We start from the raw sequence: 20,812 nt of genomic DNA, 5'->3' as shown, positions 1-20,812 counted from the left end.
CCTGCAAAGGTGACATTGAAGCCAAGTCCTAGAGGAGGTGAGGCAGTGAGCCATGGCTTTCTAGGTGGGAACTATTCCACAAGGAAGGAAGAGCAAGCAAAGGCCTAGGGTGGGAGCACAATGTGCGGAAGGAACAATGGAGGGACTGGTGAGGAACTGGGAGCTACTATAGGGGCATGGAGAAGCATGGGCAGAGGGGCCTAAATGAACTACAGCTGAGCTTAAGTACCACTGTTTTAAGAGCAAACAGAGCTTACGTCTTTTAAACTGTCACCAAATCCTAACTCTTATTAATCATTCCGTCTAGAAATGGACGGTGAGAGCCTCACACGGAGGGTCCTGAGGTCACGGTGCTGACACTCAAATGGCCATTATTTTACACAAGCCCTCTGAATTTAGACCTGATCTGTTGTCACTCATCCTTCAGCCCCATCAGATTCCAACCTATGCGGCTCCAGCAAGCTGCGACATGACCGGGACTCAGACTGCAGAAAGTGTCACTGAAATGTTAACCAACTCGACTGTGGTCATGACTTCACAACATGTACGGATATCAAAGCACACAGTTATACCTTAATACAGCTAGGGCAGAGAATGTCATTAAGTATAATAAAGAGCATTTCTTCTTCCTGGTACCTGCCAGAATTCCAGATCTGTTTATCAAACCTTGTGGAATGAAAGGAAAATGATGAGCCAGAAAACTACCCAAATTAACCCAAATGCTCAAATTTCCATTCTGGAGAGTTTTTTAGGGGCCAAGGGAGGGTCCCCAGCCTCCCCAGGGAATCTGGGCATCAGGATGATGCCTCTGCCTGTGTTGGCACATGGCTGCCCTCCCGGGCTAAGATCCCTTCCCATCACTAGTTCCTCCCATCATTCGTTCCTACCCAACAGCACACCTACACTCCTTTGGCCCAGTCCTCTGATTGACTGGGCTAAAAAAAGGTTTGATAAAACCCAGGATCAGCACTGGGCTGCTGTTCTTCTGGATATAAACGCTGGTCAGGTGACTAAGCCGAGCAGGGCAAAGTCTCACTTTCGCAGAACTGGGACTATCTGATGCCAAGCTGCTGCTGAAATGAAACAATCTGTACCTCTCCACAAACCCGACCTCCGTTTTTCCCCCAGCCTGTAAGACAAGACTCACGTATCAACAACAAACCCACACTGGTTTGTCCTGCCTTTAAATGGCAATGAACCCAATCACCTGTCCCTTGAGTTTTCCAATTCCAAGAAAAACCCTTTTTTGGCTGCAGCTGCCTTGTCCCTGGCCAGACTTTCCTTTGTAACATCTGTGTTGTCTACTGATTAATTCAGAGACGTCAAGCCACAACTACAGGACCTCAATGGCCGGACTTAACTGGAGTGCCTAGGGGATGTGGCAAATGACAGCTCTGCTGGCTCCTTTCAGCAGGCAGGAAGGGGTGACAAGGGCACTGGGTACTGGGGACCCTTGAGGGCCTCAGCTCAAGGAGTGCTGGGGAAGTCACTATGCGTCAATGATGGCCAGCATTGGAAATGAACCTGTACCTGCCTTTTTCACTCTGAAACGAGCTCAGTCTTGCCTCACCTGAATTTTCATAAAATGTGATGCCTGGTTTATATGGTAGGCTGTCAGGTGGTGTTCCCAGTCTTGCTACTCATGAAGAGCTCACAATGAGATGGTCTCCTACGGGGAGCCCACGCAGAGGGAGGCATAATAGTGAAACATCAACATTTTAGGGTCCAAAAAATGCTCAAATATTGGCGATTTCATGTGTTTCACCATGATACTAACTGGCCCTCACCCAAATGCCACACATTGACAGGGCACCTGTAACTACGAGGACAAACAGGACTTGTCACAGTACCAAGTATATCCTGGCCAGACCCTCCCAATACTGTTCCAATGACCAAGGGTTTGAGTCTTCATAAACAAGAGATGGTTGTTCCAGGGGCTGAGGTCTGACCCTGAGTCACAACCTTCCTTTCAAGGAAGATGCATCTACTACCTTCCCATCTACTAGGCAGGCAGCAGAGGGGCACAGGGCAGCCTGGGCCAGAAATAATCAGCCTGCTCCCCAGGGGAAGGGATGGCCACTGAGATGAGAACCAACCTCTGTACATGACAAGGTGTACTGACAGTGCCATCACTCAGCCATCTGCAGCATACAGAAAGGACACGTGCTGTCTCCAGAGGAGGGAATAGAAAATGGACACTACGCAGGAAATCAAAGAGACCCCGTCTGTCCTCAGGAACCACTGCTCAGTCTAGAGGAGTGTTTTGCCTCCCAGGGCAACCACTGTCCCAGACAGACCTAGAACCCTTTAATAAACAGCGAAAAATTGGCTACTTTTCACTCATTTTTTAGTTTTGGGGCTGAAGGGGTGAGAGATGATGAAATTACATTCTTTTCTTCTCACCCAGCATCATGGGTAAGTGACTTTTTGCAGAGCTGCTGCAAAACAGAAAGGGGGCAAAGATCCTCCCTACTGATGGATGGTATCAGAGAAACATCTTTTCTGACCAAGTTAGAAAGAGGACCTCATAAAACAAACAGTCCGACAGCGGAACGGGGGCGGGGGTGTGGACCACCAACCCATGGAAGGAAACAGAGCCCGCACATGAGCACATGCGAGAAGAGGACAATTGTGTGGTAGAGACACAAGTGAAAAAAATGAGTATTCCAAGGTGGAAGAGCTGCATTTGATGGATGCAATGTGTGGGTAATGACAGAAAGGGAGCCAGGTGCACAGCCAAGGACAGTGTTTGGAGTCAGGTCCACGGGTGCTGCAGGTTCTGGCCTGCATGCAGATGAACCCTCCAAGCCTTGGTGTCCTCCCTATTCAATCGGAGTCATAGCAGGTACACACCTCACACGGACCCTGGGGGTCAAACTAAACAAGGGATCAGGGTGGGCAAGCAGCAAGGGGTAGTGGTTAAGAACAGGGATTCTGGAATGAGATGGAAGGGGTTCACATCCTGCGCCTCCTTCTACTCGGTTGTGCAAAAACCGAGGAAGGGACTTCACTTCCAGAGACCTCAGCTACTCCATCCATGAAGTAGGCACAAGCCTGGAAGTCACCTGCTGTAGTGACCAGCACCTGGTAGGTGTTGAATAAATTCACTGTAGCCATTTATTTCCCTTCTGGGGGTGTTTTGGGAGGCAGGAAATGGGGGCTGTCAGAGAAGAAAGAGAAATTGCTTAAATTTTATGCTCTGAGAAAGTACTTCAAGGCTTTTCCCTGACCATGAAAACAAAATAGAGCAACACCTGCAGAAAGAATAGAACCCTGATGCTTTAGGGTCTGCATCCAACTGTGTGCGACCTTTCAGCAAATCACTGTCTCCGCACACAGCCCATCTGTTCACCACCAGCCTCGGCGTGTGCAGAGTGAGTCCCAGACCCCAGCCCTGCAGGTGGCTGCTGTTACCTAAGCCACTGTGGCAGGCCAATGTGGGTGCTACGAAAGGCAGACATGGGGTATGCTCAGGCTCCCAGGAGCAGAGCCCCTGTTCCACCCGAGGAGCTCCCTCCCGTCTTCACTGGCAGAGATCGAAATATGCACACGTCTTCGCTGGCTGCACACACCAGGCCCCAGGAGAAAAGCTGGAGCTTGGTGGCTGACTTCTAGATTCGGTTGTCATGACTGGCTTGGGGGTCCTCTCGATCTCTCTGGGCACACGGAGTGGCCTCCAGCCCCTTCCTAGCACCAGTGTCTTACCCTTCCGTGATACGGACATGGTGCTTTCCAGCTATGGAGTTGCCAGCCACCTGTGGCTATTTCAGTTTAAGTGAACAATTCAGTTCCTCAGCAGCACTAGGTATACTTGAAGTGCTCAATAGTGTGTAGCAATTTAAATTAAAATTTAGTACAATTCCTAGTTCCCCAGTCACATCTGCCAAATTTCAAATGCTCAGAGGCCATGCACTGCCTGTGGTTACTGCATCGGCCTGTGTAGACATGGCACACTTCCATCTAGCATCAGAGGATTCCAGTGGGCAGTCTTGAGCCTGCACATGGGGTTCACAGAACTTTCTGGAAGCCACTTCTCTAAAGAACCAGGTGCCAGGCTAGAGCCCACACAAAAGTAAGGAAAGAAAGTCACATTTGTTGGTTGTGCAGAGCCAGGTCCATAATGGGAGTATTCACCAAGACTAGACGCCTGAGGGTGAGTGAACCACCATATGCCACACCAAGGTGGCAGCCAATGGTGCAACACCAGCACATTTCCTCCGACAAGGATGTCCACCACTGTCTCTATAACTTAATGTTGAAGTATCATTTAGACATGAACAAGACATGTACAAGTATTATAAAGAAGATGGCACAGTCACCACTATTGACAGGTGGGATGATTATATGCCAAGAAAAGGCCAAAAAATCAACTACTGGTTCAGGGCGCCTGATTCAAAAATTCAAAATCTGAAGTGCTTTAAAATCCCTAACTTTTTGAATGCCACCGTGACCCCTAAAGTGGGAAATTTCACACCTGACCTCACCTGATTGGCTGCAGTCAAAACACAGGTGTGCTAAAAATATTTTATAAAATTACCCAGAGGCTATGTGTATAATAAGGTATATATGAGACAGAAATTAATTTCATGTTTAGACTTGGTCCCATTCCTGAGAAATCTCATTATGTATATGCAAATGCTTCAAAATATGAAAGAAAAATCCAAAATCCAAAAGTATTAGTCTCAAGCATTTTGAATAAGGGTCACTCATACTATATTAGAAACAGCAAGAGGCTTTAGTGTGAATGGTTGGTCATAAAGTTAATACACAGAAACAATTTCCTTTATATGAAAGCAAAATAAGTGTAACAGAAAAATATTTCATTTTAATATATTTATTAAGCGTACATAAACACTTTGAAGGATCTAACATATAAAAACAAACTATATTAAGAAAATGTCAAACCTGTACTAATAGCATAAAAGAGAGCTTAAATAAATAGAACAACCTTATAGAAACATAAGTCAATTATCTTCAAGTAATTCTATAAACCCAAAGCAGCATCACTCAAAATATCATAATGGCTGTTTAATTTTTGTTTTCATTCTTTGTAGGAGACAGGAGTATAGTTTGAAAGTGACAGAATAATTCTAAAGTTTACAAAAATGAGCAAATGACATTGGCCAGGAAAATAAATACTGAAAAAGAAAATAAGAATGGGAGAGGATTAGCCCTACTAATTGTTTAAAAAGGCTAAATATAAATCTACAGTCATGAAAACAGTAAGAAGCTGGTTCAGAATGAACAAAAAAACCATGAAGACGAGAGTACTAACACAAGTATATTTAAATAGCATTTAGGTAGCACTTCAAATCTGAAAGAAAAGACTGCTTGGTAGACAACACTGGAACAACTCACAGATAACATACAAACAACAAAACCAAACATTTAACTCTTTATTCCAAAATATACTGTGAATTAAAAGCATACATCAAAAATAAAAATGTAAAAGTACTAGAAGAAAATCTACTCCGATATGTCTTAGCCTATATAGACAAACCCAGAAGATGGGAGGCAAAATTTCTGTACTTGAACCACAAATCAAAAAAGTATCAATTTCTGTGAAGTAAAAGCACCACAAACTAGAGAAAATACTATAATATTTGTGATAAAATACTAATTTCCTTAACACACACACACACACACACAAAACTGTTGCAAATTTGTAAGTATAGGCCAACCAAAAACTTACCCAAAAGGTAGTAAATGACACAAGCAATGAATTTAGAGAAAAAAGCAAATGACCAATAAACATAATAAGATGGTCAACCCTGTTCCTAATTAAGGAAAGACAAATTAAAGCAAGGAAATAATATTTTCTATCAAATATCCTGGCAATGATACAAAATGATTTATAACCTGCACCAATGGCAACAATATAAGGAAATGCAATGCTGGTGGTTAATATAAATCAACATACACATTTTGGAGAGCAAACTGACAGTATCTATCAAAATGTAAAATAATCACACCCTCTGATTCAGACAGTCCACTACTAGAAATGCATCTCATAAACATATCTGCATAAATAAGCACAGATATATGTAGACGAATGCTATTTGCAACCTGGCAAATCAGTGTAAATGTCCATCAATAGGAAGGCTGGTTTAACTAGGTTTTGTTCTTATAGTGAAATATCAGGCAGTTATCAAAAGAAATGCATTGAGTCCATTAGAAAGATGTCCACAATAAAAGTAGTAAAATAGTAATATAGAACTTAACATAACACTATGTAATATTATAAATACAAACATGCTGCAAATTCAAGTGCATTTATCTCTACATATATAATATACACTTACATGTGTTTGAAAGGATACATGTAAAAAACTTCAGGGGCCACTTCTAAGGAGCAGGTTAAAGTAAGATGATGGGGCTTTTAATAAATGATTGGAATCTTATTTTTTATGATCAATTACTAATTGATAATCAATCTTCAAATAACAAGGCAATCCAAACAAATGTAATAATACACAGTAGGTGCTCAGCAAGTGGTACTTCTGAGTTGCACTTTTTCAAAGTCAGTCCCCAATGCTACTAAATAGTCTTACAGATGGCGCAGCAGGGACCCAATGCAACCGGTGGGTAACTGTTGTGAAGCCAGCTTGGAATGGTTGTGCTCTTTGGCCAGAAAGGTAGACAAAGGTTGAGTTATCTGAGCTGGCCCCAAGATCTACGAGTCCAGATGGAACTGTGCCAAAGCCCTTCCCTCCAATCTTCAGTGGCCCCTGGCATCTCTATAACACAATCATCTTGTGTACTGACTGGGACAGACTGCAGGGCGACAGGCTGCTGCAGGAGTAAGAATCGCACGCTCATTTAATTAAAAGCACAGTAGGGTACTGTGTACTAGGCGGACAGCAGGCATTTTACCATGGAAGGTCATCTTGCTCGCCCAGCCTAATGGAAACAAGGACAGTACTCAGAGATAAGAAGGACCATAAGCTGATTTTGCCCTCTTGGGCCCAGGCATGCAAAGAATGCCCAGCCACCTTCAATCAGGGAGCCAGAGACTGGCTGGTGCAGTAGGTGGAGATGTAGCAGATGATAATGTTTTCTGAAAAGATCTGGTTGTCCCCTAAAAGGCACTCTAAGGACAATGAGAGGGAAGGGAAGGAGGAATGGAAGGGGAATGGGGGAAAGGAGAAAAGAGGACGAGAGAAGGGAAGAGGGAGGGAAGGAGGGGGAAACCTCACCACCAAACATTAACATTTATTTTTCAATTAGAAAATATTTTACAGATTGTGCTAGGAAAGCACAGGATTTCTTATCACCTACAATAATGACTTTATACTTAACAGTTTACCAGGTTTTTGGACTTGTTATGCTCTTTGAGATTTTTAACAAGTGTTTAGGTTAAGTTGTTTTCAACTTCGAGCAAAGCTCATTTCACATTAAAGAGCTTTTTAATAAAGTCCCAACATACCATGGTAAAATCACAGCCTGTTCTAGCCATTACAAGTGATAGTAACAAGTGACAGAACAACCAAATGTTTCATACTCACACACAGACATAAAAATGTAATAATTCCAAAGCCACTGATAATATTGGCCTGAAATAATTCACCCAATTTCTCAGAATGCCTAAGTTACTTGTGGGAAAATAAGGCTTACTATTTAATGGACTTAAGAGCACAATATTTTCATTTTTACCCAGGTTTTACTTTCACTGGTCCTTGAGTACCAAGCACTGTCCTAGGCACAGGGTAAGCTGCAGTGAGTAATACAAGCCCTGTAATCTCTGCATCTTGATAACAATTTCAATAAAAATCTCAAGCTCTGGCTAAACACTTACTATGGGCCTCGCGTTATTCTCAGCTCTTTATTTACATTATTTTTTTGTCTTTGCAACAACCCCCTGAGGAAGGTATTTTATTTCACTTTGCAAATGAGGAAACTGAAGCACAGAGCAGTTTCTTACCCAAGATCACACAGCTAGTCACTGGCAGAGCTGGGATTTGAACCCAGGCCCAGCCTCCTGACTTCCACACGGTACAGTCATCTAACCCACACAGCTGTAAGCCAAGGAAGCCGTCTGTGTGTACAGAAGGGTGGGCACGCATGGGTGTGCGTACACACACCTCACCCAAGCTTCCACACTCCACAGAGCTGTGGGAATTAGCAAGGCTGATCACAGGCGGCAAGCAAACCTGCAAGTGTGTGATCCTGCCGAGGTGATCTCTATGCTAACCAGCAGAGAAAACAGAGGAGGGAAAGAAAATAAATGCACAGGAAATAATGAACAAACAAAAATTAAACGGTGACCACACATAAAACCTCTAACAATATGTCCACTGACATTACAATGAGATTCTCGATAAAGACGAAATATCTTCTCAGTATCCTCACCTGTTCTGACGCTGCCACGAGCACTGCCTTACTCTGTTTAGTTCTCTCAGCATCTGAGCGGCGAGGGCACCCTCAGACCTCTCTACATGGAAACGGGCTGAGCATCTCTGATCCCAAAATCCGAGATGTTCATTTTGGATTTGGGATTCGCAGATCAGGGATGCTCAACCGCTGAAGTCCATGAGGATATAATACAACCTGCAACACTTCTGCTGCCAAGCGTTTCAGATAGGGAAGCTCAACCTGGGCAAAGGTGAAGCTGCCGAGTCCTGCCCCTTGAGGTGGCTGCTCTGCTTCAGCACAAGCTGCCAGTGCTGCCCACGATGCTCCTGGCTGGCCTCTGCCCGAGCGTCCCCTCCACTCAGTGCAGGAAGTCACCGCCCCAACATGCAAGCCCTCTTCCTCCAGCCCACCTCACCCTGTCTCCAGTTTGAACACTACACACTGGATGCAACTCTTCCAGAAAGAGAATCTGATGTAGATGAACCCAGAATCACTTTCCAGCTGTCCACAAGTCTCTGCAGGCCTGTTCTCAACTGCAGCCCAGTGACTTTTCCTCCTGGGTGGCTGGTTTGAGTGGCTGCAAAGCAGTTTCACAGACTGCTGATCCAGCCCACCCACCTGAGATCCACAGGTCAGGACACATGAGCAAAGCCTAGACCTGTCCAAATTCCCTGGGATCTCAGCTCCAGCCCAGGATACTGTCATAAGATGGTTGGAGTGATGGAAATTCTGGAAACATCCCAAGGCCAGGACTCCCATGAGACAGGACAATTCCCACCACACATCTCTGACCACCAATCCACCAGCTTTTCCTTCCCTAAGTAATCTAGCTATTAACTAATACTAGGAGCTTGCTCAGAAAATCCCCACTATCTCTGAAACAAAGGGTATGCTTCATGAGTTGTCTGTTTTGTGGAGCTGGGAATTCAATCCAGAGACTCATGCATGCCAGGCAAGGGATCTACCTGTGAACTACACTTTCCATATCTTGATGCTGATTATTTGACTCCTACTCCATGTAAGTTGCACAAAATCAGAGTATGTGGCAGAAATTTGTAGGGACATGTACCAAGGCACCGTTTGAATAGGAGGGTCATTTGTTTAAAAAGTCTCTCCTTTAGGTGGACACGATTCTCCTATTTTATATTTCAACCAGACAGACAGCATCACACAGCAGAAGGGAAAGGCCCAGCAGGAAGTGACTGTCTCAGTTGTGTGGCTTTCGGTTGGAAGATTGGAGGGAGGAAAGGGGGTCCTTTATTTTGAAAGTTTAAACAAGAAACTTAATTTTCTCTGTAGCATAAGGCTTGACTTCCCCCTTCCATTCTGAAAATGCACTTTCTGTCTAATCAACAGCAGAATCCACTGCACAACATACAGGAAGTTACTCCCCCCTGGTGGCGACCACTGGTGTTCTGAATGGCATCAATGCAAAGCTCCCTCCAGGAGCAGGGATACCTTGGCCTCTGGCAGTCCCCAAAAGATGGATATGCCTTCCCTGTGTGTTACTCTGGTGGCTTTAACTCTGCAGGCTCTATGTGATGGTTGGAAAGGAGGGGATGTTATTTGACACAGAATGAAATGAGCTTTGTTGAAACTAGCTCTGAGAAAGAAGACCTGTGGCCAGTTCTAGTTCCGCCCAAGGACAGTACACGCTCCTGGGCCACACTGTCACCAACCTGAGCTGAGGTTCTCACTGCAGATATGGAAGGTGAGGCTCTGAAGACCCTGCCTGCCCTAGGACTGAGAACTCCAGAGTCAGGCATCCAGGAACCACGAGATTCCATGGTGTGTGATATTGCTATAAAGGGAGAAGACATCTCCACCTATAAAATGAGCGGATAGCAGTATTTATCTTAGAAAGCTGTAGGACAGAGTAAATCAGACGAGGTATATAAAATATTTGGCTAAAATGGCAAGTACTAATAGGGTACTTATAATTAATTCTATAATTACTAATTTTATAACTTATCCAAACTTAAGAGTAGAAGGGTATGTTATTAAGAATTTCATCAGTTGAGTACAGAGGAGTCTGTGTAGTTTCAGCTATTCAGGAGGCTGAGGCAGGAGGATTTCTCGAGTCTAGGAGTTTGAGGCCACCTGGGGAATATAACCAGACCTCATCTCTTAAAAAAACAAAACAAAACAAAAAGCTCCAAGACCTTCACTGAGACAACAGGCATAAACCAGTATGAGTAACTGTGACATGTTATCAACCTACCAATAAGGAAAGGCTAACATGACATTTGGAAATGTCTCCAATAATTCTCAGATTATTTTAAAGGCATTTCACTCCAGCATTCTGGCATTGTAAGGCTATCTTTGGCAAACCTTCAAATAGCAACTGGACAGAATTGGGGCACAGGGTCATCTCAGATCAGTCTTACATATCCACTGAAGACCAACGTCTCAGTGACTGAAACTGACCTTCCCTTCAGCCACCGACTAACTAGCAGACGATTCAGGACAGGACATGGCAGAGGTGGGGGCGGGAAGCCAGAGAAGCTGGGTGGAGGAGAATCACACTGGAGAGATCTCTTTGAGAAAACTCCTACTTGGAAAAATGACTGAATGGGGAGGGGGTGACAGCGGGAACAAGCGAGGTGCGCTCCACGAGCCACAACATTTTCAGAGCCAGAAATGAGCACAGGGATGATCAGATGCAGCCTGCTCTCCTGCGGGATCTGGACAGGCTGAACAACGTGCCAAGGACACATGACCCATTCAGAGATCTAGAGAGCTCTTTATTTACATGTACACCACACACAGTACAAAAAAGTATTTCTTCCCCACTGGCTGTGAGTTCTATAAAGGGAGAGACAGCGTCTGTCACTGTCCAGCGACAGACCGGGACAGGGCCCTCCTCCCCCACCTCCCTAACTGTGGGGCAGGATTACGGTCCTCATCCGGCAACACAGGAGGCTGGGCCTCGCCGGCTGACTGACTCGTCCAGGGATCCACAGATGGTCTTCAACCCGTGCAATGCTCACAATGTGGTTGGAACCTAAGAAATGTTTGTTGTGTGAATGAATGAAGTGACAGTTTCAGGTTTGCCTGGCTCCAGCATCTAAGCACTACCTTCTGCTTAAACAAAAGAAGATCACCAAGGCAGCCACTGTGTGTGGAATACCATAAGCATACAAAAACGTTCCTTATATAGAAACCCACTGTTTGACATAGTTGTGTGCACCTGCAATTCCAGCACTCTGGGAGCTGAGGCTGGAGGATTACAAGTTGCACAGCATATGCAACTTAGAGAGACCCTGTTTAAAAAAAGGAAGAAAAAAAAATATACATATATCTATCTATATGTATGTATGTATATAAAACACTGAAGGACTAACAGAGGTATAACTGGCATGAGCCTCAGTTTCCTGGGGAAAACAATACTTTCTTCACCCAGCAGTCCAAGATTTAAATAAGATGAGAACGGTGTTTGAAAACCACTGTCATTCTGTGCGATGACGAGTGACACAGGCCTGGAGGCTAGCTACAGCCAGACACATGTCAGGGGAGCACTGCTTCCTGTCATGGGACTTGGGACAAGCTTGTCTAATCTGCAGCCTCAGTTTCTGCTTCTGTAGAATGGGGACGATAACAGCAGCTATTTCATCAGGTTCTTGGAAACATGGAATTTTATATTACCTAAATGGCACACCTGTGGTGCAAAATAAAGCATGTCACATTGATAGGTGGAAACTACTGCATTATCTTTTAAAAAGACACAAAGACTAAGAAAAGATACAAAGGTGATTCAATGGAACGAATGTGTCCCCCAAAATTCACAGGCTAAAGACCTAATCCCCAGTGTGGCTGTGTTTGAGGATGGGGCCTCTGAGAAAGTGAGGTACAGTGAGGCCACAGGGGGGTCCTGATCCAGCAGGGCTGGTGTCCTGAGGACAACAAAGAGCTCAGGACGTCACACACAGAGGACAGACCTGGGGGACACGGTAAGAAGGTGCCACATGCAGCCAGAAAGACAGCCCTCACTCACCCTCACCCTGCTGGCACCTGCAGAACGGGGAGAACATACACGCCTCTTCTTTAAGCCACCTAATCTGCTGCATTTTAAAATGACAGCCCAAGCAGACTAACACAGTGATAAAGTAAGACAAGCAAGCTATTGTCATGTTGGGGGGGGGCAAAATTAGCTCTCCCAATTAAATAACATTTTTGTCTTCTCATTCTAAATTCAGGCCACCTCAAATACCTCTCTCTACGATGTTAATTATGATTGCACATGGGAATTTCACGCTGTAGCTGGTGAAATTAGCAATGAAAGGAAAACTACCAGGCCTTTCCCAGCTAAAGGGGTTTAGTTTCTCCAACTCTCCTTTCAGAAATGTGCTAACAGCTTTTGATATTTCAGGAACTTAAAAATCTAGCTATAATCCTATCAATGTGATATTGTGTATTAAGCTGTGGAGGCTGAGAGTGTATTCTTTCAAGTAGGTGAAACCTTAATGAGCATTTTTAAAAACTTGCTTGACAGTGTTGCCAGGGCCTCACACATGCTAGGCAAGTATTCTACCACTGGGCGGCATCCCTTAGCTCCTTAATAAAAGTTTCTAACATAAATGGTTCCACAGAAGTTGAAAAAATTATATATGTATATATATACTACCTCTAGGCCCCAGGACCCCTCCTGGTCTTCCTGCCTTGGGTCACACCCTTCCTGTCAGTGACCAGCACTTCCTGCCCAGCTCCAAGGAACAGAATACAAGGTGATGGACAGTTACAAGAAGACAGTGGCTTCCGTTCTGCCTCAGAGGCCCGGGCCTGCTTGCGCTGAGGGAAGCTGGCCACTGGGCTGAGGCCCACAGATGAGGAGTTAAGGGAGGCCACCAGCCAAGAGGCAGCCACCCAGGAGCTGAGGCCTCAGTCCCACACCACAGGATTCCCCTGCTGTCAGGCTCTCTCGGCCCACTGGGGAGACCACAGCTGATGGCCAGGACAGAGCCACCAAGCAAAACACCCTGGACTCCCAGCCCACGCACACTGAGAAATAACACACACTCATTGGGCTGATCCACTCAGTGTTGGGCTAACTTCACAGCAGTAGATAACTGATACACTACCTACACTGGGCGCTTTGATGTCTCAGTCACCTTAAAAAGCATTTCCATCATGAGATGGAAGTGCCATAAGCAACCCACTTCTCAGGCAGGGAAACTAAGGCACACATTGGGCAAACACTTCCCAGAGTCACCCTATGTACAAAGGGTTGCCCAAGCCCCTACTCGAAACCGCGAAGCTGCACTGCCTCCACGCAGACAGCCTGCACTTCAGGATTTCTAGGATGCCTGGAATTTGGACAACATGACGCCAACCTTTTCCCCAACATCAAAGCTGGCGCTAAGGAATTTGATATTCTCCTGATGTTGCATTTTGAAATGTTTTCATTTTCCCCAGGACAGGTGAGATGTTTTACCCTCTGATGCCACAGCACAGCTCCTCACACTCAGAGTACACAGCACAGGCCTCTCATTAACCATCAGTGTTCTCGGGATCTGAAGCTGGTGAATATTTACACGGGGAAAGTTCTCGAACACTGAATTGTACTGCAAACAGCTGGCCCTTCCCCTAGCCTTGAGATGGTCTTAACTACTGTGCACAGCACCAAGGGGCTATTCACATGCAGAAACACACACACACGCACACGCACAATCACTGTTCCTATAATAGGAGCAAAGTATTTACACAACTGTGCAAACCAGTCCCTCACTGCTATGTATGAAAAAGAGTGGATTGTGTTGTCTGATTTCATTTATTTAAAGGAAGGAAACAAAAGATACAGGATACAGCCTGAAATATAAACATGGGAACCAACAGCTCTGCTTTCATTATTCTGCTTTATCACAAAGCCTATTTTCTGCTCCCTTATGTAACTGTCTCAAGGCTTAAAAAGTCTGTAGTTGCAGGCAGTAACATTTAAAGTTACTGCTACTGAAGAAGTGCTTCAAGCAATATATGGTGGTGGCAGACAGAGCTGAAAAAGGAACCAAACATTTGTTGGGGAGTGGGGTGGTGAGGAGGAATTAAAAAAACCCAAAAGCTATGGTTGCAAAACCCATTTGATGTAAGAATCTGAAACTCTAAAATTAGAGAAACAGTGGATAAATTCTAAAACAAGGTTTGCACAGTGTGACAACATAGAACATTTTGAACATGCTCCAATAAACTGAACCATGAGATACTGGCGATTGGGCCACTTAAGGATAAATGTTATCCATCATTTGGTCTGAGAAACAACACGCTCTACTCTCGGACTAAGATGGAAAGTGAAAATGGCCTGGAATTGCTTGGATTTCCCAGCTGCCATTCTCCTGCTCGGATGGCACATTTTACAATACGCTACACAGGCTGACCTGGAATGGGAACAGGCAGAAACGCAGCCAAGGGCAGACGACTTTGGGAGGAGAAGCTGTGTACACAGGCTCTGCCACCTTTGATCCTAGAAAAACTGCAGTCATCAAATTCACACTGAGTGCTAGCAGCCTTGTCTACCAGAAGGTAAGTTTGAGGAGGGGTGCAGGGTTTCAAGGTGAAAGGAGGTGGCCCACTGTTACAGTGAGAGGAAATGCTCCTATCTCCCGGGTCCCTGGCCTAAAGGACACTTGCCATGGGTGATGGCGTCCAACCTTTCGCCCTCACAGGGCAGCAAGGAGACAGGAGGAATTGTCTTGGGCTGGCATATAAAATGTTTTATATGGTTAATGTATGCAGGTCACAAAACTTGCTTTATTTTTAAATGTTTTACCTTATTAAATTATTTCATAAATAGCACAACAAGCCCATGCTTAATAATCGAACAAGAAAACATACATGTCTGGTTCGTGTCCTCACAGGTACACACACCTGGGGGAGGGCCGAGACACCATTACAGCACGGTACGGTCATCGCCCCATTTTATTCTCCAAGTAGCACAAGCGCAAGTAACATCTGTTTGGGTTTCAATCCCACTGACCCCGTAGCGGGTGCAAGAGGCAGAGTTGGCAGTGCACTGCCCGCTTCCCACAACAGCGCTCTGCTGTTGCCCAGTTAATCCGAGTACAAGCACCCACACAATCAAATCATGAAAAATATCACTGAAACGCACATTATAATGCTAACCCTTTATAATCTTGCTGTCTGGGGCTGTCTGGGGCCCTCAGGCCCTCTTGGTCCCTGCTAGTCATCGCACTTTTAGGCTTCAAGGTCAAACACTCCAAGAAGAGGAAGCCTCACTCCCATTACAGGTTCAAAGAAATCAAGGCTCAGGCAGGCTAAGTTATCTAGCTAAAAGTGGAACCTGTTAACAATGACTCAGGTATCTTTTCCAGACACTACTGTGATTCTGGTCAGGCCAAAGCCCTTCTACCTAGGGACTTTGGTTCTCAGCCTTAACGAATGGTGAGAATCACCTGTGAGCTTTCCGGACAGTTCCCAGTTCCTGCCTGAGACTGGGATCCATCTTCAGTGCCCTGGCCATGGGAATTTCTCAAAGCTTCCTACAGATTCTAATGTGCAGAAACCAACCTGCTCATGGGTCTGTATTGATGTAAAGCATTTAAAGGACATCATTTAAACTCCTTTGATGCCAGTCAGAATTCTTTGCTATTGCAAGAAAACTATGGAAGTACCTATCACAAATCTTAAGTGGGCATTTTTTAAAAGAAAGATGAGGGTTTATGGCAGAAAAGAAGATTTTTGCATGATTTTTCTGGCAACGCTCTATCGTGTTTCAGGCAACCAAAAGGAGGGTATATGTTTCCATTACTATATGCAACTCTATTTACTGCTTGGAGACTAACAGTACTATTTGAGAACTCTCAAATTCCTAGTTACCTCTTACTCTAGAGAACCAACTACTTACTACTGCCAGCAAACCAAAGCACGTGTAACTATTGGTTTAAAACACTGCTTTGCTGTTCTAAGTAGACAAGTGATTCAGAAAGAGTAGTTAGTATACTGAAATATGCTATGGAAATATTTGTACAAACAGAAAATCTTACTTTAATAAAAGTTTCATTCATTCGTAATGGTACGAATCTCTAATAATATTTTAAAGTAATGAAGAAACAGTTTCAGTTATTTTTAGATATAAACCTTTAATTAGCATACTCATTATAAATTGCATGACTGATGAGCCAGCTAAGAAAAACAGACCACACTTTAATAGTTATAAAAGTTTCCGATGTGGATTCTCAATTAATTAGCAATTCAGGTCAATTTCGTCTTTTCCTTTTCGTGAACCTACATGTAAACAAGACTGTGAGCCTTTTTTTCTGCATGCCATCACTCCCTCGGGTGGCTCTTTAACAGACTGGCTAAGGAGAGAGGGTGCTGGCCCAAAGGGTCCTCAGTTAATGACCCTGCAGTTAATGACCTGTCTACTCAAAGGCAGACACCACCTATCTGCAGTAGACTCACCTTCCCATTACACCACCCAAAGGCCTAAGGAAGAGAAGCCTTGAAAATGCTAAGAGGTCATGCTGAAAGTCAGAACTCAGAGGGATGCTTTTAGCTAAAGGAGAAGCCATTTGTGGAAGGCTTAGCAATGACCTTCCCCAACTAGAGCTCTAGGGCTGCCCCACCTCAGGGGATAATAGGTCCCTCAGCCCAGGTTTTAGGTCCTCTCTGAGTGCTATAAATGTCACAGATCCCTCTGAAAGGGAAACCAGTGCTCAAAGTTCCCCACTCCCGTTCTGAAACTCCCATGGCTCCAAACAGAAGGGAAGCTGGAATGGAGGCTCTTTTCCTTTCTCCAGCGCTACCTCCCCCACCCCTCACCAGAACAATTACTTTCCAACACCCCCCAACAATGGCTACGGCTTCCCAGCCTGCCCTGCTCATCTTCTGCCCATCCACCTTCCTTCTCCAGAGGCCAATCTCTACCCATCTGTATGGTTAGAATAACATCTGAGCCCTACCATGAGCCCTAAGACTCTTGTGGAGCTTTCCCTGATTGCTCCTCTGACCTTGGCCACCACCCCTTCCCACCTCTCATTCAATACTCAACGGGCTCCTTTGCGCCCTTAGCACCGAATTCACCCCTGAATCAGTACTTCAGCACTTGCTATTCCCTCGCGCTGGAAGCCAGTCACACAAAAATCTCCCCAAGCTGTGCAGAGGCCTTCCGGGGCCACACAATCCAAAGAGGCTCCACATGTGTGTCTCTGTCCCCACTGTCACCAGAGCCATTCCCTGTGCCTCAAAGATTCCCTTGGGCCTGCCCCAGTTAACCAGTTCTTCAGTAAAACCTCTTAGCCACCACAGTGTGTGCTACCATTAGGACAGAGCACTATGACCTGGTGCCCCACCCTTCTGCCTTCTATCAGATTTTCCTGCTTTATTTTCCATTGAACTTATCACTACTGTCAGCCCTGTTTCCTTGGGTTCCACATCTGCAGATCTGACCAATTTTGAATCAAAAATATTTTTTAAAACGCACTGACATTGAACATGTACAGATTTTTTCCTTATTATTCTAAAAATACAGTATAATAACTACTCACACAGCATTTACACTGCACTAGGTATTACAAGTAACTTAGAAATGATTTAGTGTAAGAGGATGTGCCTAGGTTAAATGCAAACACTATGATACTTTATATGAGAGACTTGTGTGTCCATGGATTTTAGTATCTGAGAACCAATAATCATCCACTCAGAGGAATTACTATATCTGAGAGTATCTTGTTCACTTATTTCTTTTCCATTGTCTGTCACCTCTTCAGTTACTAGAACCCAAGCTCCATGAAAGCAGAGAGCTTGGCTTGTTCACTACTCTCTCCTCTGGGCCTAAACCTGTCTGGAACATGGCATCTAATCAATAGCAGAGAATAAATGAATGAAGAAAGGCTGGCCCAGGGTCTCCACTCAAAGTATGGCCTTATCAGAGAGCCCCTTCCTGATCAACTGATGTAACCTAACAATTTCCCTCCCTTCCAGGATCTTGACTCCCCAAGTCTCGCTTTTCCTTAGAGCCTCCTCACTTACTGATATATTTGATATTTATTTAGTGTCTGCTCCCCCTACCAAAATGTCAGCCCTGAAGGTAAAAAAATGCAATTCTGTTTACTGCTATATTCTCAGATCTTAGACTAGTGCTGGGGCCACAGCACAATCTAATTAATGAATGTTCAAATACCTAGCTAGCAAAGTGAGCAGATTCTTACAAAATACAGCAGCAGAATGGTCCTGACCCTGGGAGGAATAAACCTATGAAGTGCCAGACATCCAAGAAAATAAACTCGGTCTTAGGTGACTTGATCTTGCTCCGGGGAAAGACACCCTAGGACCCCTAAGAAAGAGGCCTGAAATGCTGGCTAGAGTTTAGCTCATGGAGACAGGAAAAGGTTTTAGAGTAAGATGAAGAGGATCCAGAGTGGGGTCAATTGTTGCTCTAAAAAGCATACCCAGAAGCTTACACGGCCATTATGATTCCTTTCTTTAAGTAAATGGGCATATAAATTACAAATCAATGGGTCCAAAGCACATCATTCCCTGTTCCACCGTGGTGTTCATGGTGTTCCTCTTGGCAGCTGCCTCCAAATACAGTTCATTGATGGTACATGCCGACTCACAGCCAAGTACCGAAAGCACTGTTTCTTTTGACAGCTGCTCTCTTAATGGGGCAGCTCTCAAAAGCTGGTTTCATTCTGCAACGCCCACAGTGTCCAAATTTTATTCTGCACAATAATTGAAGAATTGAAATAAATACCTCCTCCTCGCCAATCACTGATTACTCATACCTGCCCCCTCACCCTCCAGAGAGTCTAAATTGTGTGGATTTGAGGGAGTGGGGATCAACTTCTAATGTACTGAGTGTCCCTTGTGGTGGCATGTCATTCCTTCAAGGGAACAAGATTCCTTGCTAAATATCCTAAAGGCTTAGAAAATGGTCTCCCTAACCCCAACAGCATGCGACCCAAACTGGGCAGCCAACTGCAGAATAATGAGCAACCACAGATCCTCACCCAAACACGGGCTTTTCTTCCAATAGTGCAGATTGGGAATGCTGAGACGTCACCCTATTTAGGAACAGTGAGTCACGTCGCCGCTCAACGTCTGTTTCCTCCTCCCTGTGAATGAGGTGACCCCTTCCTCTATCTAAGGAGTAAAAGTGGGCTGTGGCTAAGGCCCCCGAGGTACACTAGGGGCTCCCCTGCCACTGTGGGTGCGAATTCATCACCCCATGCTCTCACTTCGCCGTCACTCGCTCCAATAACCACCAGGACGCAGCGGCGTCGCTGGAAAGCAGTGGCGAGCCCGGGGCAGAGGGGAGCCGAGCACGCCTGGGTAGCTGCTCTCGGACACCCGAGGCCCGCGGACACAGCTTCCACTCCACCCTGCCGGGAGCCTTGGGGACCACGGCCCGGGGGCGGCGCTGCGTCTCAGGGTGGCTGCGTCCCAGGGTCGCCCCGCCCCGCCCGCGAGGCCTGAAGCTCCGCGCAGGGACTCGCGCCGCTGCCTCCTGGCAACAAGTGTCCGCCCTCCGCCCCGACGGCCCGGCGCGGCCCGGCCCTCACCCGGCACAGGCCGTCCACGAACACGCGCGAGTCCAGGTGGCAGGCGATGGTAGCGCTGGGCAGGTCCTGCAGATCCACCTCCTCCATCTCGCAGTCGATGAAGCTCCAGTCGCCGCCGCCCTCGTCGGCCTCAGCCGCCCCGGAGAAGGGCGCGAAGGGCCGCAGCGTCACCCCGGGCCGCGCCCGCGCCTCGGCTGCCTCCCCTGCCGCCCCGAGCCGGGGCCCGGCCACGCCGTCCTCCATCCCCGCGCTCCCCGTCCTCCAGCCCGCGCGCCCCTGTGCGCCCCCGCCGGCTCCGCCGAGTTCGCACGCCAGAGCCTCGCGCTCTCTGCTCAGCGCCGCGGCCGCCGGCTCCCGGTAAACCCTCTCTGGATGGCGCTGCTGCCGGCGGTCACCCCCGCTCCCTCCGACGCGGCTTCCGAGCGCCGACCCCGCCCGCCTTCATTCCACGCAGGAGGGGCGGAGGCGCCCGACTGGCCTAGCTCGGAGAGCGGAGGGCCGGCGAGCTCAGCCGTGGTTCCTTTAAGGCTGGCCCACGCTGGACTATTGTGTCCCGCCTTTCCCGGAGAAAAGGCCAATCAAGAAGCGATATTCTCTTCACGTGCTCGTCATTGTCCGCCCTAAGCCTGAAGTCTAAGAGCGGCCATGTTAGTTAGGGGCAAAGTCCTTTTTAGCCACTTCTTTTTTGATAGCTGGTAGTAGCTGCTGAAGGACATCAGGCAGGGTCTTGGGCTCTTGGGGTGACAGTTGAGGAGGCAGCCCTTATGCGCCTCCTATCCGGTGACGTTTTGAAATACATAAGTCAACGTTGGCGATGTAAGGGAAATCTAGTTCTGGCTACGCCTTTATGTTGCCATTGGCAAGTGGTTAGATGCTGGCCTTATATTATCAAATGTAGTTGTAAATGAAGATTGAACTAAGCCGCAATAACAATACCTTACTTTTCT

General features: G+C 46.1%; 1 protein-coding gene across 1 annotated transcript in view; it reads right to left on the bottom strand.

Annotated features, from left to right (window-relative positions):
* Rcan1 (regulator of calcineurin 1) overlaps positions 1 to 20,235 on the bottom strand; it is an 81,162-nt gene extending 60,927 nt beyond the window's left edge. The window contains exon 1 of the mRNA XM_004842340.3: positions 19,866 to 20,235. Coding sequence (XP_004842397.1) covers positions 19,866 to 20,108 — 243 coding nt within the window. The 5' untranslated portion in view covers positions 20,109 to 20,235. The remainder of the gene's footprint in view (positions 1 to 19,865) is intronic.
* Positions 20,236 to 20,812: the final 577 nt, after the last annotated feature.

Source organism: Heterocephalus glaber, unplaced genomic scaffold, assembly GCF_053883595.1.
Source record: "Heterocephalus glaber isolate CG9 unplaced genomic scaffold, H.glaber_assembly_v1.0 deba00000122, whole genome shotgun sequence".
Taxonomy (NCBI): Eukaryota; Metazoa; Chordata; class Mammalia; order Rodentia; family Bathyergidae; genus Heterocephalus; species Heterocephalus glaber.
The sequence above is the reverse complement of the archived record's forward strand: the minus strand, read 5'-3'. Positions and strand labels throughout refer to the sequence as shown.